Below are 17977 nucleotides of genomic sequence, written 5' to 3' on the forward strand. Positions count from 1 at the left end.
TATGATAGCTGATAATGGTATTTAGGATTTCCCCCAAACAAGGAGATTAACAATAGAGTCTGAAAGGAATTTTACTCTAATTGCTTTAATCTTCTTTTAGACTTTGCCATTAATTATGTTGGCCCATGAACTCTAGAGTCAAGCTGCAAGTTACTTTGAAAAATCTCCATTACTTTTTTACTAAGCTATTTCAGTACTGGTTTGAGCTAGATGTAGGCTGCTACAAACCATTAAAGGAAATGTTAAAAGAACTCATGATCCTAATGGAAAACAAAGTTAACCCCTTCCTCCCAACCCTGAGGCTATACTATGCAAGGTAATTTAATTTACTCCATGCATCTTATGAAATGCAAATTTCTGTTGTTACCCAATCCATGCTTAACCACTTCATTCCTGACTCTATAGCTTGTCCAGCTAAACTTCAATTTTAAATACCAATATCCAATTCAAATTATGGTGTTTTTTTCTTACCAGGATTACAGCTTGCTATGCCCTAGTAATGCACACAATGCTCACCCCTTCTTAGTGGTATCAACACATTTTATTTCAGGATTTCTTAGAATACTTTCCATGCCTTAGAGATACTGAATTTTACTACCATAGTCCACATTTTGTGAACCAGCACTGCAGTACTGTCTTCATCATAACAGCTTTGATCCTGCACAACCAGTTTGACTCTCCTTGCCCCACCTTCATCCCCATCTTTGACTTTTCAGTGTACATCTGGGAAGTTTTGTTCTCCAGTTTATTCCTATCAAGTGAATGGTCATATTATGGGGGTGTTGGTGGTGGTGGAGTTACTTCACAATGTGCATCTTCATAAATCCAATAAAGTTCTCACTAATTAACACTGCTAGTCATTGTGCTTCCTTAAACATATCCAGAGAGTGGGCTGAACTTGTTGACCTGCTGGAGGCAGTATGTGAAAGGGGGAATTAGGCATAAACATGAGAGGAGACAAACAGTGAAGGATGAAGTAGTGAGTGGGGTCAACTGGCAGTGTAATACACAGTGGAAGGTGGAAGGAAGATCAGTGATGACATGCAACAGTGCTTATGAAGGAGGCCTGAATACCTTTGATAGCTGGCTGCCTCTGCCGCTGCCTCTGCCTCTCCCCCCATCTTCTCTCTCTCTCTCTCTCTCTCTCTCTCTCTCTCTCTCTCTCTCAGAGAGCACCCTGTCTTGGGACATTTCAGTTCCATTCTGGGAATTATACTCTGAGTTCACATTGTGAACCTTGGTTGGGGTCCCCTTCAGGGACCACAGGGGCTGGAGCAGGATGCCGATCCTGTACTGCTCATGACTGGAGACAAATGGTACACTGTCTGTGAATGGCCATCTACCCAAATGCACACAGGCACTTGCATGGCCCCAGGGTGGGTGGTGGTGACAACCTTTCAAATGCCATGTAGATCCGCCCACTTTCTAATGCACTAATCCTGGCACACTGCTGCCTCAGAAAGGCAAAGGGCTGCAATGTGGATCTGGCCCTGGAGTGAATCTGAAATTACTTTTCTGATGTGTTTGGGTTATTATATCCTAGCCTAGTAAATCCAAGTAGTCAAACAAATAATCATCAGCAGATCCCTGAGGATTCACAAATCAGTTTATGAATTGGTAACAGTAATTTTGTTCAGAGGGAGGTTACCTTCATTGCAGTGCAGAGACAGGCAAGTCTCAAATATAGTTCCTTTTTAGGATCTCGTACACATCTTTGACTCCACAGACCGTACCTATTTCAACACTTTACAGCAGATACTTTCATTAATGTGTTGCTTGGATGCATGAAATGCATTATGTTACCTTATAAATCCCCACTAAATACACAGATTCACAGCTTATTTTGATTGCTAGAACTGAATGTAGGGGGTAGAAACTTTAAAAATACACAAGAACTAGTCCTGTGATGACTTGCAGTTAAATGTGTGAACTTCCTCTCTAGAAAGTACAGTCATACGGAAGCTCCATCTATAATGTTTCATCTGTGATAGCTGTTTGCATTAAGTGGGGGAAACGCATGTGGGAACTGATCATTCTAAAACACTAGATTAAATATATTCAGCTCAGTTTCACTCCTAAACAATTAGTGGCATTTTATGGGCAAACATGTACAAAAAAGGCCAACAGTCAAGCTAGACAAAACATTAAATTCATGATGACAGTCAAACTTTAAAAAAATGTTTTCAAAGGCACAGGGAGATCACAACTGCAGAGTATGGGGAGGAGAGAATTACAGTATTTTTTCGTGTATAAGACTAGGTTTTTTCCCCTAAAAAATAATGTCAAAAATTTGGGAGCGTCTTATACACGGCTACATCTCTCTCCCCCCCCTTTTCTTAAACCAGAGTCCCCCCAAATAGGGGGTGTCTTATACATGGGGGCATCCTACAGACGGGAAAATACGGTAATTCTTCCCCACAAACATTGCAGTACTGATGAAGCAGGTATTGGGTTTAATGGCATCTTATGGGAGGGGGAGGGAAGTCAGCAAGTTAAATGCGTTCACACATTTAACATATCACTATCTTGGCCCTACGTTCAATGAGGACATGGGTCAGTAGTAAAATCCAGTGCTATAATAAGAAAGTGGAATAGCATACTAGATAAAATTTGTTTACCACCCTTCATAGATCATAGGGTAATTTACAGCAAAAAATACAAAATGGTAACACAAAATACATAGCGAGAAAAAGAAAACAAACCCATAATGCCCCCCTCCACAAAAAAAAAAACATTTAAAAGGCTATAGATTGTTTAATCAGCCAATGGTCTGGTCACAGAGAAATGTTTTCATCTGGCACCTAAAAGTATGTAAAAAGGCACCAGATGAGCCTCCTGGGAACAGCATTCCACAAACAGGGAGCCACCGCAGAAAAGGCCTGTTTTCGTGTTGTCACCCTGCAGACCTCTCATGGAAGAAGCACATGAAGAAGGGCTTCAGATGATGTTAGCATGGTTTGAGTCGGTTCATACAGTACCCATCATCCTTTACCATTAACCATGATAGCTTAGGCTGATGCAAGTTGACAGTCCAGCTACCCTGGAGTGGCAGAAATTCCACACACTTACGCTATACTGTAGTTTAAGTGACACGAACCAGCTTAGATGAGCCTTAGTCTCACACATACATGATCTCTCCCTTCCTCCACACAGCTGAGAGCAGTCAGATGCTTCCACTTCATCATTATTTGTCACTTCATCCAGATCAACAAACTGCTTAACGATAACCTTGTTTGAAACAAGCCAACTTGTTTCAAGGAACATTAATGTTTACCAGGTTGGATGGAACAAACTAGTTAAGCCAAAGCTTTCAAACCTCTGCCAAGCTGAATGAGAGAAAAGGCGAATGCAAGCCTGAGGCTCACCTAGGCTCATTCACTTCATGCTAAACTATGGTGTAGCATGACGTTCAAAAACAGCTTCCATGCAGAGGTTTGAAAGGTTAAAAAAGATGCAGGAAACTCAAGGACACTTTGTCCTTTAACGAGTACCAAACTCCAAAACAACTTGTATCTATTCATGGTTAAGTATTTAGTGTAGCCCTGGGAGATTAGCAATAAACCTGGATCTTTACTCACATTTGTATGGAAATACAGGAGGCCAGCATACCTAACGTTTTAGCCCCAGGAGCTCTGCATACTTCTGGAGTAGCTTGGAAGTTGTATTACTCATTGTATTCACAAAGGATTAAAATTAATTACTTTTGCCTGTACAGTTACAAGTCTGATTTCTGATCTTCAGATCTTTGCTGTCTGACATACAAACACTCATGCAGAGAGACAAGACAAAGTAAAGGGGAAACAATAACCATCCTGATTTCTGCAACTGCATTGCTGGTAGTTTTGTCTTTCTTCTGGTTCTCTTTTTTTAGCTCATGCGAATAATGAAGTTGGTTTCCCTTTAACAGTCTCTGCTGAAATTTAATAGCTTTTTGCCCTGCTCAGTTGTAAACCCAATAGCATCATTCCCTATTTCAGGAACGTTACAGAAACACTATTTCCTATGAATGAATTTAAAAGGCAAAAGTGAAATAAAATGGATTATAGTCTCCGATTCTCTTTTCTAACTTGACCCTTCATGTTGTGGGTTACCAGTATGCCTAAATCTGCAATATGTATGCCACCCTGAACCAAATTTTGCCTGCTTACAAGGCTTGATCTTCCTCTTTCCAACCTGCCCCAATATACCAAACAAAGCTTTCCTTCTGCTCTGCACAATCACATCCACATTATTATTATTATTATTATTATTCACCCACCCTTCTGCCTAAGGTCCCAGAATGTGTCCAAATTTATCCCACTTTAGTGCACATTTCATAGCCCTCTGATGAGGGTGACAAGGGAAATTCCACTCTAGGGTGAAGGTGGGGAAGAGGTGGGGAGCCAAACCCCTAGGCTACCCCACCATCAAAACAAGGTGCTGCTCACTGCTGCCTGGAGTCTTGGAGTCACCAATATAAGAAACACCAATTTTCAGAGTTAAAATTTCAGTACTACAGAACATCAGCTAAAAGAAAGAATATAAACAGAGACTTTAATAAAACTTCACTGCATTCTATTTGGTTTATTATTTTAAAAGGTAGGCTTGCACACAGTGTCATCAGTGTGCATGGTGCTTTACAGAGAAAAAAGACAGCTGTTCCCTGCCCCAAGAAGTTTAAAATCCTACACAAGCAAAACAATAGAGGAAGGAAGTAGAAAAATGTATTCAATTCATTTGCACTTAGGCTTAGCTTCCATAGATAATGTGGTTGCATCAAAGGCTTCATAGAAAAGGTGGACTTTTGAGAAGGAGTTTGAAGGGGGGGGATGCAACATCCTATAGGTGGCTCAGGGAGGCAGCTGCAGTCAAGTCACCAACAAGGAAGAAAAGGTCAGAATACCGGTAATTCAAAGGCTCTGTTTGCAAGGGAGCGCATGTCCCATCCAGGCCTACTAGGTGAGACCAGCTGACTAGCCTTAACTTCCACCTCCTTTGTGACTGAAATGGAAAAAATCTGCTGCCTGTGATGGTGGTGCTGCACTGAGTGAAGAAGCCCCTTCCCAGAGGGATTATCTCAACTGGCACTGGTTGGTGCTCTGACAAATTATTTTCTAATACAATGAGTTAATATCAAAAGGCACCGTTTATTGAACTGAACTGAACACAGGCTGAATCTCTCATCCATTTTCATCAATTTCCCTCCGAAGTGTCTTAATTGTGGAGACACACTATTTCCCTCTGAATATGAGAGGCGCACTTCACTACTGAACTCGGAAAGCTTTCCTATTCATGTGCAAGGCTATGAATTTGCCACACTCGAAGGAGGCCATCTCCTGGGTATTTCTGCTCGAGTCACTGTTCTAAGGAGTGCAAGTCTAGAACAATGAGTCATGCAGATCAGTGAGGCTTCTATGTGGTGGGTAGTTTTCTCCATTTTGATTCCCACCAATTTGGGGGGAACATGGGGTGGGAACCAGCCCTATGCAGAGCTTATCTGAGGCCTGGGGTGGGAGTCTTGTTATAGTTATAAACTCAAAAAAAGGGGGGGGGGAAGCAGCTGGTCCTGGGTTGCCTCCCTGGTCAGTTTAGCCCTCCAGGGCCCGGAGAAAGTGTACCCAGCTGCCCTCCCCCATCTTCATGGACCTGGTGGAAACACTTGTGCTCAATCTCAGCTACATTACAATCTTGGATTTTACTAAGGATATTTATAGCCACTGAATTCTCCCTGGGTGTTGTTTTTTGGAGAGGAGCTTCTTCCCCCCACTTAAAGGTTTTTGGCTTAAAAAAAAATTGCACCCCCACAAACCTCAAGCTTACCCCAGTCTGTTTATCGCTCATATGAGGGTGGTAGCCTTAGCTATATTTGTGCAAGCACACCAAGACTTGAAACAGAAATAAGGATATTTCTACTGGACACCAACGGAAAATAATCTTTCCTTGAATGGTTGGGCAAAAGTATTTTAAACTTTTACTTACAGCTTGTAAAAACAAGTATTCAGAATCCTAGTTAAGCAACACATGCCTATAATTCTTTCATTCTGTAACATATTTGTTCAGCTCAAGAGCTAATGTTCAAGTTAATGTTTTGTAATAAAGAAAAAACTGACAGGGTCAAAAGATTTCTACCAATATCCAATTTTAGTTTGGTACAGTACCTGATTACGCAGCTTTTCCTGAATGCCAATGAACAGTAGGATTGAATAACTGGTTTCTACCTGAGCTTTAAGTGTGGGGCTGTGGCTCTTCCTTTATGCAGCATTCAACCTCATGCATTTCATGTAGAGCTAGGAAAAGAGAGCTTCTACATTTTCCCAAGTGTGTGCTTTTTTTTCTTTTTCTCTCCTGTAAAGCTACCCATCCTCTATCACTGAAGGAAGACATCTTTTGTTAGCTGTGGTAGGAGCTCTACAATTGTAGAGGGTTATAGGAGACTTACGCTGGTCACTCGACGGTAGATCTGTGCAGCGTTTTGACACTCAGAATAAGGATATTCAGACGTAGCCATCTCAAGCATACACATCCCAAAAGCATATACATCAACGGATTCATCGTATTTCTCCTCATACATCTCGGGTGCCATGAACTCTGGGGTACCTTAAATTAAAAGAACGATTCAGACTCTAAATGTCTCAAAGCGAGCAGAGGCTGCTGGCGTTACTCACCGCAGAAGGGAGTAGACGGGTAGACCTGTGAGAAAAGAAGAAGTGGAAGCAAAAAGAAGAGGGAGGACACCCTCAGTCACTCTGTTTCATCAACGTATCCCATGGGTCTTCCATTGCAAGGCCTTTGCAAGAAGTGAGGAACCAACAGTTAAAGTTTTTTATGTTTACCATTTATATATATTATAATGGAACAGAATCAGGGGAAACATTTGAAGATTTTAGTCATAATGGTATATGATTGAATCCCAGGTTGAAGATAAATGGAGAAAAATAAAGTAAGAGACTAGCTAGACTACAAACCAAATACTTGTTAGACACACTTACCTTTCCTCCTTGTGAGAAAGGAGGTATGAGGTTTGTTTCAGCATACCTGCCTGCCCTCTGCTGTAAAAAATTAGTACTGGAAAGAGTCCACAGCTAGTCTCTGACCCGTAACACTCCATTTACTTCTGTTTAGTGTCACTTTAAACAAAGCCTTGCAATGAAAAACCCTGTGTTTATGAATAAAGGCTTCTTAAAAATTAATTTTTCAAAAATGTTCTGCAAAGGCCACTCACCAGAGCCCTTTTTACATACTTACCATTTCACCTGCAGTACATTTTATAGGCCTACTGCAGATACAGGAAATAGTGAGGGACATCCTACAGGCAAAAATACTCAGAAATATAGAGAGATTGAGTTATAGGCACAGAGGGCGAGATTCAATAAATCCTAATTTTAAAATCAATTTGTAGGAGGTGTATTATCCCTGATGTATCAAACCAATGCACCCTTCCATTTGACAGAAATCTGCACTATATGAATCAGAGCCAGAAATTACCAATAAGCAGAGAATTATTTCCTGCAAACAAACCAGATTGTATGCAAATTTACCAATCAATCACTTTTTACTTCCCTAGCCATCTTCCCATGATTCAATGGTGTTCCAGCCTTAACTGAAAGGGAGCATACTAATTCAATTGTTCAAAAAAGTCAGAATATGGCAGTTTCCCAATTGAAAGTTGATCATAACATATGGAAAAGAGACTGCTATGTTAAGGAAGTTGGTCATTTCCCACTGAATATTCTCTCCTTTCCACTAACATTAATTGTTTCTAGACTGGCTGGAAAGCAGGAAATGTTTCATTGTCACAAAGGCCAAGATATTTGCAAATGTGAATTTGTATTGTTAAAAACAGGTATTACAACTTCTGAAAACAGAACTTCAGAAATGGCTGTAGATTGCATTCTAAAAACACACACTAGCAGATGCAGACTAAAAAGGAAAACTTTTCCCTTGTTAGCTTGCATCCTTCACAAAACAAATAGCAGAACAGAGCTGTTAAAACCAATTATCTGGTCATAGTTTCAGACCACCTGACAAAGCTATTGTAGGGTACTTAAATGCAGCAGCCCAGAAATTTTAGGTATAAGGCAGAGGTTTGTATTTTTTTAAAAAGAATTTTCAGTCAAAACTCTGTGCTTCCCCTTAATCCCAGTTCAGAACAGTTATTTCAAAGGATGGAAATACTTTGGTTTTATCAAAAGCGTTCTGCTAAGTGAAAGAGCCTACACACCTTGAGAAGATTCTTTAGGAGAATACTAATATCAGGGACCCATATTTTATGAGACCTAAAACTCCAGAATTTTCAGGGCTGAAGTTTTTTTTTCATTTCCTTTTTTTGCTTTGTGAGAATTGGAAAATTCTACAGTATTAGGCAAATTTTCAAGTAAGAACTGCTAAAACAAAACCGGAAGCTTACCTATCACACTCTTGGCAAAGGAAGCCCGCTTCAAGGTTGCCAGACCCAAGTCTCCTATCTTGACTGATCCTGTGGGGCCAGTAATAAAGATGTTGTCACACTTCAAGTCACGGTGGATAATGGGAGGAGTGCGTGTGTGCAAGAACTGCAAACCCTTCAGTATTTGCCGGCACCAGCTCCGCAGTACTTTGATTTTCATCACTTTAAACCTTTTTAAGTACCTAGGAAAGAGCCACAGGAATAAAAATAAGCTTCAAGCTTCATCTTGAAGTCCATGCTGTTGGGATGCCACAAGTGAACTACAAATATCAAACAAACAGCTCGTAACAAAAGCAGGCTTTCATATGAGCCAAACTGCACACCTCCAGAAAAAGAACATAGGGCAAAGAGAACTATTGGGAGTACTGAAAACCAGTCTTCCTTTTCAGAGGTAACTGCACAGCACTGCTCCTTCACAAAAAGAATAACTACACCTGCAGCATTTATATAAATCAATACACTGAACTGATTGGCTCATAAGTTAGAATCCAGGGGCTTCCAATCTTTCTAACCTGTGGGCACATTTGAAATTTTGAGAGTGTGGTATAGGTGAAACCCACCTCTGGTGCTTTTCCTCAACTCCCTTCTCCAGAAAATACATGCTCACACAAGCACACACTCCCTCTCTTTCATATTCTTTGGGTTCTGGGTAAAAGTTGAGATTCAGTAGAATTAAAACAAATCTTTTTTAATGTGCATGATTTTATATGAGGTTCTCCTGCACCACTAAAGCATTTTTAGTAGTAGGTTGCACAGTAAAAATCACAGTGACAGTGCTTGCCCACACCACAAAAACATGCCCAAAGCACAGATTCCCATGTATCTTCATGATTTTTACATAACATGACAACAAAGTCACCTTCAAATCACAGAACACATCTGTGACACAGGTGGACTATGATTTGACAATACTCTTGAGGTGATCCCATGTACAAATTATGAGGTTCCATAAGGATTGACACCTCAGATTTATTTTGCTGCTCAATAGTAGCTCTGAAAGTCAATGAAGGCAGATATGATCTATTATTTGATTTTGAGGGAAGCAGGGAGTAAATAACCTCTGAAACAATAAATGTGATTTCAAGAAGATCTGTTTTACTGGATCCATGTGTGCACACATGCTTTTTCTCTACTGACCCTGGCAACTCTTCTTTCTCTGCTGGCCATTCTTCATTCACCCCCTCAGTATCCTAGAACAGGCATGTCCAACTCCCAAGAGACTGCGATCTACTCCCAATATAAAAAACTGGCAGTGATCTACCCATTGTCAGCTTTCTTTGGGAGGGAGTGGCCAGAGTTGTTGAGCAGGGATGTTTTTCAAAAGGAGGTCAAAATAAGCACATTCACTACCTCAAACCAGCTTCTCTTTTTCATAGGAAATTAAAATAATTTTAAGTATCCATTCAGGTTTCTGTACATGCTGTAATTTTTTTTGTCTTTTTAAGCAATTAGCTTTACATCAATTAATTTTGCTTAAAACCTAGCTGTTACACTTCCTGCAAATGCTCCATTTTCAAGAGACTTCAGAAGTGATACCAGCTTAGGATAATATTTGAAAAGTCAACATCCCTGGCAGGAAAAGTTGGGGCCCAAAGCCTTTAAGAGAAGAGAATTGGCAACAGACAAGTACGTTTTACGAGCCAAGAATGTAAGCAAAGACATTACAGCCGAGCCAAACTGCCTCTCTTAAGATGTGTCTTGTGCAATGGGCACAAAAACCTGAGTGATATTATGTGAGCAGCAAAATACTCAAGGGGTATCTCAGCCAAGAAATCAAATCAGAACATGTACACCAGCAGTTTCCTCTCCCAGTCTCCCATGAGCCCTTCATACTCATACTTTCCTTCTAATATCCTCCTCTTCTCAACTCTTATTCAAAGCTGGACTCCAATTTCCCTCTGAAACCATCTCTCAAATGCTTTTTACAGGGCAGTTTTCACAGCAGGATTAATGTTTGAAATGTGATTTCAAAGTCCCTCCTTTTGAACTACAGAAATTGTAGCAATGGGAATTAGTATCAATCATCCAGAACTGGCAGCTGTCCAAATTATTCTATCAAGACATGCTCTTACAATGAAGTGGATAAGCAGGGATCAGAACATGCACGGAATTGTTGTGGAATAATCACGATAAGCATCTATTGTAAGATCATATAATAGTGGCATCCAAGCTAGTCACAGAATCCCAAACACCTGTCATGGGGGGGGGGTTGACATGGGAAGCAACATTTGAACATTGAACGTTACATGGAAAGGAAGGAAGCCTGTTAATATAGAGGAAAGGTTTATTGGGGGGGAGGGGTATTGCTAAAGACTGAACTAAGAAATTAAATTATTTTCCTGGAAGCTAACTGGGGTATTATGAGGTTTGTTCACTGGGCTTGTCAAGGCACACAAAAATAACTTTTTCCATCAGTTTTTCAAGGAGGAGCAAAATGCTTCTGGAAGCACTGACACCTCACTCACATTTAGATAAAGGGTAGTGGGGAGAGAATCACAATACAGAATATGCCAACTAAAAATACGTTTCTAAAATTCTTAAAATTAGTTCAGATATTGTCATTGGACAGGATCAAGGTCTCCAGGAGAACATAAAAATCTTTTCATTTGTTAGCTTAATTACCATCAGTCAAGTAAAGGCAAGTTTACATTGTAACCAAGGCTTCCTGGCTGAGCTCCTTCATTTAATGTTTCAATAGCTAAGTGGTTGCTACAGTGACATCATAGCTGTCATTCACTTTCCAACAAAAACTTCTTTTCATTCTGTGTTGACATTCTGCAGTTATGCTCCTTCCCCCATTTCACCCAGGGAAAGCAACAATGAACCAAAGCACTGTTCTGAATTTGAAAGCAGTGCATACCAGTACTGGCTAATTCTATTAAAACAGATTGGCAGGTAAGGTAGTATCATATGCTGCAACAAATGAAAATGAGCTTACAGGTCACTGAAATCTATCAGAGGAAGTGAAATAGCATCTGTAATTCAATTTATGTTGGTGACATGTGGCTTTTAATTCAAATGTTTTAGTCACGTCCAAGTGTCCTTGTAAATCTCTTAAGTACTTGCTGTAACTAAATGCATTTCCATTTCTAGCCACCCTTACTCTGAACTGCTAAGTATCATCTACTTTCCCATTTGTCCTGAACTTCTGTAACATAAATACTACCTTATCAAAACTTGCAAAAACAATAAATCATTTCCTAGGACTAACACAGCAACAGCCTTCTAGGCTCATGTAGATCTAACATGCAGCCCACTCCCAGAATGAAAGCTCCCCAGCTGTCAGAGAGGTTGAGGGTGTGCTTCAGGCTAGCAATCCCAATGTGTGGATGAGACACTGGTTGTGGGAAGAGGGGTTTGGATTTGATAAGCACAAGGGAACATTTTGCAGCAAGCCAAGCCTGTACAAAAGGTATGGACTCCACTTGAACCAGAATGGAAGCAGACCAATGAAACTGAAAGAGAAAAGATGGCATAGCAGCTTTTGAACTGATTACAGGGGAAGTGCCAACAGGAGCTGATTGGAACAAATCTATCCCCTGAGATGAAGCTGGGGGGAGGGGGGGAAATGATGAAAATTTAAACTGTGGAGCTGTAGAACTAGGCACTCAGAGTGAAGGGGCAGAGGTCAGCAATTCAGAGAGGCCAAAGCACCCCAGGCCAAAGACACTTGAAGATGGACACTGTATGTAAACGTTTATAAGCTAATGTTAGAAGCTTCTGAGCCAAGGTGGGCAAACTGATGCATGGTCTTAAAAGACAGCATTGATATAGTGGGCACAATGCGAACCTGGTGGAATGGAGGGAGGTACTGGTAGTGGGAAATTGTTATCTCCAGATATAGACTCTACAGTAAGGACAGGGAAGGATGTACTGGAGATGGTTTCACTCTGTACATCAAAGAGGACATTGAATCAAGCCAACTAGAAATCCCAAAAGAGGCAGGCTTGTCCTCAAAATTATTGTGGGTGGTGATACTGGGCCCCCTGAGTAATTTAGTATAGGGTACGTACTATCACCCTCCCTTATCTAAATGCTCGGGGAGATCTTGAGATGAATAAGGAAATCAAGAAAGCATGCAAAAGAAGAAATGTAGTAATAGCTGACAGGAGAATAGAATGCATAGCATTCAGGTCTTGCCTGCAGGCTTCCCATGGGCATCTGGTTGGGCCACTGTGAGAACAGGATGTGGGACTAGATCAGCCAGTAGTCTGAGCCAGCAGAGCTTTTCTTATATTCTTAATCTCTGGTCAATTTAAGCCAATTTAAATCAGGCTTATGAAACAGGCTTGTTTAACTAAAGTTTATTTTAAACCATAACTTCTAAGACTGACGGTTCACTCACTTGGGAAAGGGGGAAGCGGGCTTTAGAAGATGCTAGCAGATAGAGCTGTTGCTCAAATAAGGTATTTTGTAATGGTGGTTACATGTGCTCAGTCACTGCACATGCAAGCGGATAAAGCCTACAGAAGTTACCAACAGAGACTAATTACAGGCTTCTGTACCTGGACAGAAGTAAACCACTCACAATTTAAACTTAATTCCATTATGGACAGCCAAATTTTGACTACAACCCAGGTAAATTCAATTAATCCTATTGTCTTTTATCTGGGAAATAAAGAGATTCATCAAAGTGCTGAGATACAAGAATCTGGCATGAAAATGGCAATTGGTCTCCAGACCCACAGTTTATGAAAAGGAATCTGGCAGACCTGGTAACTGACCCTCTTACTGCTTTTTAACTAATCCTATTTTGGGGTATCAGTAGACCTCAAGAAAGAACTCAAGTTGAGATACTTTGACTAGCTTATCTACAGTCCTTTCCCGTAACTCACTGATTCCATTCATTTAAGAGGATTTCAAACTTGACAGCTACTCTTCCTCACAATGTACCTCCACATAAAAAACTAGTGGCCATTAAGGAATTCTAGTTTTAAAAATAGTTTAATTAAGTAAGAATTTCTTAATTATATTACATGAACTTATGAAAATAGGAAGCTGCCTTATACCAAGTCAGAGCATAGGTCCATCTAGCTCAGTATTATCTATACTGACTGGCAGCAGCACTCTATGAATTCAGGCAGGGTTCTCTCCCAGCCCTACCTGGAGATGCCAGGGACTGAACTTGGGACCTTCGGCATACAAGGCAGATGCTATACCATTGATTTATGATCCTTCCCCATAGTTTATTTGATATAGAATTCTATTCTGAATCAAAATATAGAGTAGAGCAAAGAGTGCTTCACTGACCACTAGAGGACTCCCTTGCTGCTTATTTTGCCTGGAATTTCAAGCATTTGCTGAACAGGAGACATGATATGGCTTGCTAAAGTAGGACCTCAAAGCCTATTAACATTTCTTCCTTCACAGTACAGCACTGACAATGGGTTGAGAGGTTTCATAATTTAAAGCCCAAAGAGTACACAGTAGCTATCATTCTGAACCTCCGTCTCAGAAATGGTCAATATATCCAAATATATCTCCAATGGCTTTTACAAGGCTTTTGCCCAAAAAACCAAAAAACTTTTCATTTATTTTTTGGTAATTTTGATATCCATGTTCATCATTAGTGTATGGCTCTGGCAAGCCTATACTCACGTTTTCAATGTGCCAGATGTCATAAGCTCTGTAACCAGAACAATACACTTCTTTCCCTTGACAGTAGACTCCCAGGAATCATAGAACCTAACAATGTTAGGATGTTGAAGCCCTTTCAACATTTCAGCCTCCTCCTTAAATCGTTGCCTCTCTGATTTGGACAGCTTCCGATCCTAAAAGATGGGGGCAAGAAAACATATATGAAAAACAGGAACAAAAACAAATCAAACTTAATTATATAGGCAAGGCCACAAACATGTTGACTCTTGGGGCAGGATTAGATGCTACAAGACACACAGGACTGAAGGAGCCCAGTCACACACACACACACACACACACACCTCAGCCAACACGTCATGTAACATCACTGCAGTTTTCCATTCTTTATCTCCACAGCAGAAAGTCAGTGGTGTCTACTTGTGCTATACAAAATTTTACCAGTAAGGAGAAAGACACCTCAGGTGACCAGATAAACTTTTAACAGCTACTTCTTCTGTAGAAAAGTGTGTTTTTTACAGAACTTCATGCAATTTGATTATCTTCTTCCTTAAAAACCCATCTGGAGAATTTACTTTTGAATTTATGGCAAACTTTATCAGACTTTGCCTACAAACATATGCACACTTAGCCACTGCAGGCCAACCTTGTTTAAAAATACAATTTGTTCTAATACTTTAATTTCTAGTTTCTGTGAGGTTTAAAATATGCTACATGACTACTCATAACCCTATAAAGGAATCCTTACTTTGAAATTACTCACTATTGAAGGATGATAAAAGAAATAACATAGAACTGTGGTGACCCTCCAGATGTTGTAGCATTCCAACTCCTATCAGGCCCAGTCAGGGTAAGAGATGACCAGGGTTTGAAATTAGCTGGGCACCAGTCGCATTTTGCAACTTGCAACTGGCTTCTTGCGACCAGATGGAGATGTCAAGGCGCCACCTTTGACACCTAGCATCTTCTCTACCTGCCTGGCCTGGTGATTCAGGGGGTCTTGCAGAGTAGCATGGCTGCAAAAGACGTGTCTTTTGCTGCTGCACTACCCTGCAGACCCCCTGAATCACTCAGCAGCAAAAATGTAAGGCAATCTCGTGGGTAAACTGGTCCTAAATTGTTAAGGGCTTTATATATTAATTTATGTAATTCATATTTTTTTGTATTTCTACTGAATGTTGCTTTTCTTTTGACAGTTTTGATCGCTAGGTCCTTTTTTTTTAGCATGAAATACTGAATGTTATCTTAGAATTCAGAGTCTTGGTATTCAAGAATTTAAGCAAATGTGCTTGCACACAAAGCATAAAGGGAATGCCTCAGTAATCCAGAACAATGTAACAATGCTACTTGAAAAACATACAACGAACCTGCTGGATCAGGCCATTGGCCCATCTAGTCCAGCATCCTGTTCTCACAGTGGCTAACCAGGTGCCTGTAGGAAACCTGCAAGCAGGACCGAAGCACAAGAGCACTCTCCTCCCCCACCCCACCCCCACCCCCTGCAACTGTGGTTTCCAGCCACTGATATTCAAAATGACTGGTGATCTCAACAATGCTGAATTCCAAAAGAGTAAAGAAAACCCTGGATTGAAAAGCAAAATACCTGCAATTGTGTTCTATAAATTTAGAAACACTGAGTAACATAATCTGAGAAATTTAAATACAGATCTTTCAAAAGCCTGAATTTCACCACCACCACAATTCTCTTCTTAAAAGTACTTTTTCAATAGATTTGTAATGGAAAACAGAATACAATATAACCACATCTTACACAGGAGTTTGGTTCCAAGGGTTCCACATATACACAAAAATTGTGCATACCCAAACCCTTGGAACATCCTTGTGGCTAGTGGGGGAGGGGAAAGAGAGAACATGCCCAGAACTTCCAGAACCTGTACACAGAGCAGCCCTTGCCCTTTATAAGCTTTTTTTCACACAGTGGACCTGGCCCCAAAATAGCTTTTAAGCTCTCCACCTTGATTACATTCCACTTGTGCAATTTTAACTGGCCAGTGTTCAATCATGTAAGTTAAATGTGTGTAAGATGTGATTGTACTGTAAACTCATCTACTACCATCCTTTCCCAAAATTCACAAACATATGCATGACAAAAGAATTAATCTCACTTTTGTTGTGCTAAAAGCAGAAGAAAACATAATATTAGAAGTGCTAGTGCAGCAAATTACACTTTTGGAACAGGGCAACTGGCTTGACTGCTAAGCCACATATCTTGGATCTTCTGCAAATTCTCTCAGATTGCTAGGATTCAACAAGCAGTATATGTAAGCCCAGTAACATTTTCAAGTATTCCTCAAAGACTTACTTAAATGAGAAAGTAAACACATTTGCACACATTTTTAAAAATGAACTACTGACGACTAGACAGTAAAACCAGGCCAGTTACGTATGTTTCTTACTGGAAGCCTTTAACCTTTGGATGTAAACGTGGAATTTTTGACTTAAGATGCTTTTCCCTGTTCTCTGCAGGGTGTGTCAAATGCTAACTTTGCTCCAAAGTCATTTGGGAAAGGAGTAAAATGCACTGCGGCTGACAATGTATTATAACATACTGTTAAGGAAACACAACCCTGGAACCCCTGGAATTTTGCTACTGCTCGGCAGGGATTGGGGATGGTGCACAACCTTTGTAACAATACATACCGGTAGTTCCTTACTGATCAGGGTAAAACCCCTACAGCACACAGGCTGGACATTTAAATGAGGTGCATGACTGTGTGGAAGTCTTCAACCATGTTCTACCGCTTATCAATTTCAATTTAATTGCTCCACAATATTAAAGATGACATGTGGTTTGCTGTGTACGGGCTAAAAGTGGTCCATGGCTTATATAGCATTTATTTTTTCACAGTTATAAACAGATAATTAGAACAAATCATAAATGAAATCCCAAAGGATAATATAGAAAATGGATAAACACTGCATTTCCTTGATAGCAAACCTCCAGGGCTCATCACATCCCCTTCAACAATATTGCCTTCCTAGCAAGTTGAAACAGATGCATGAAGCCTTGTCTGCTAGCTTTGTTCATTCCTTTCCACCCACATTAAATTGTTTTGACATTGTTTCAACAGAAATGCAACACTACCCAGCATGTGACTTGCATTTTTGTAATATATGGGCACCAAATGTGGACAGAAAATAAAAGAATCATTCAAACCACAACTAGCCTTTCTTGGCGATTTATACTTGACAGGTATTCAACATTGGAGTCAGCATTCAGTATTAGAGATGCCCTGAACCCATTATATCATGGTCCAAACTATATTGATAGTTCATCCAAATAAAAATGCTTAGTTGTCTGTTCCAAAGCTTAACTCTACTTTCCTTTCTGCATGTAACAACACATTAAACAACATTCATACACCTACCATGCCAGCAGCTAGACTTCCTTCAAACATTTCTCCCATCTAGCTGCAAGATTAGAAGAACATTCACTTATAACTTGGTCAACTTCATTTAGCTCCAGATCCAAATAAACAGGTCCCTTAAACTTCATAGGACATTCAGGTAATAGCAACCCATTTCCCCAGTGGACATTTCTTTTTTATTTATTTATTCACAAGTAGAGAACCGCAAAGCAATTGTTCAAGTTGCATACTTGGCTACTATGTGTTTCTTTTAATGTCCCACCCACCCTCACTATAAAAAAGAGTGGGTAGAATGAAACTGCCCCCAACTCCAGGAGGTCCTTATCCCTGTACACCGCTCTCTGTCACCAACATGTCCGAGCAGCATGAAGGAATCATGCTTACACAGTCCTTGCCCCCAATGGTTTTTACAGGAGCTGTTTTTAAAAAAATATTTTTCCTACGATGCTTGTGTGTCCACTAGTAAATTAGAATACTACAACTCTCTCTCTAGGTCCATGTTGGCACTTTGCATCCTTCTATCACTAACAAGGTTATTCAGGCATTGCACTGAGTCAGCTATTCCTTG

General features: G+C 40.3%; 1 protein-coding gene across 18 annotated transcripts in view; it reads right to left on the bottom strand.

Annotated features, from left to right (window-relative positions):
- Positions 1 to 17977, bottom strand: part of WNK1 (WNK lysine deficient protein kinase 1) — a 107435-nt gene that overhangs the window by 59073 nt on the left and 30385 nt on the right. For all 18 annotated transcript variants that reach the window (XM_033162819.1, XM_033162811.1, XM_033162813.1 and 15 more), the window contains exons 2-4: positions 14024 to 14196; positions 8387 to 8607; positions 6419 to 6576 (exon numbers count right to left, since the gene is read on the bottom strand). In XM_033162819.1, the coding sequence (XP_033018710.1) occupies positions 6419 to 6576; positions 8387 to 8607; positions 14024 to 14196 (552 nt within the window). The remainder of the gene's footprint in view (positions 1 to 6418; positions 6577 to 8386; positions 8608 to 14023; positions 14197 to 17977) is intronic.

The sequence above is a fragment of the Lacerta agilis genome, chromosome 10 (genome assembly GCF_009819535.1).
Source record: "Lacerta agilis isolate rLacAgi1 chromosome 10, rLacAgi1.pri, whole genome shotgun sequence".
Lineage (NCBI taxonomy): Eukaryota > Metazoa > Chordata > Lepidosauria > Squamata > Lacertidae > Lacerta > Lacerta agilis.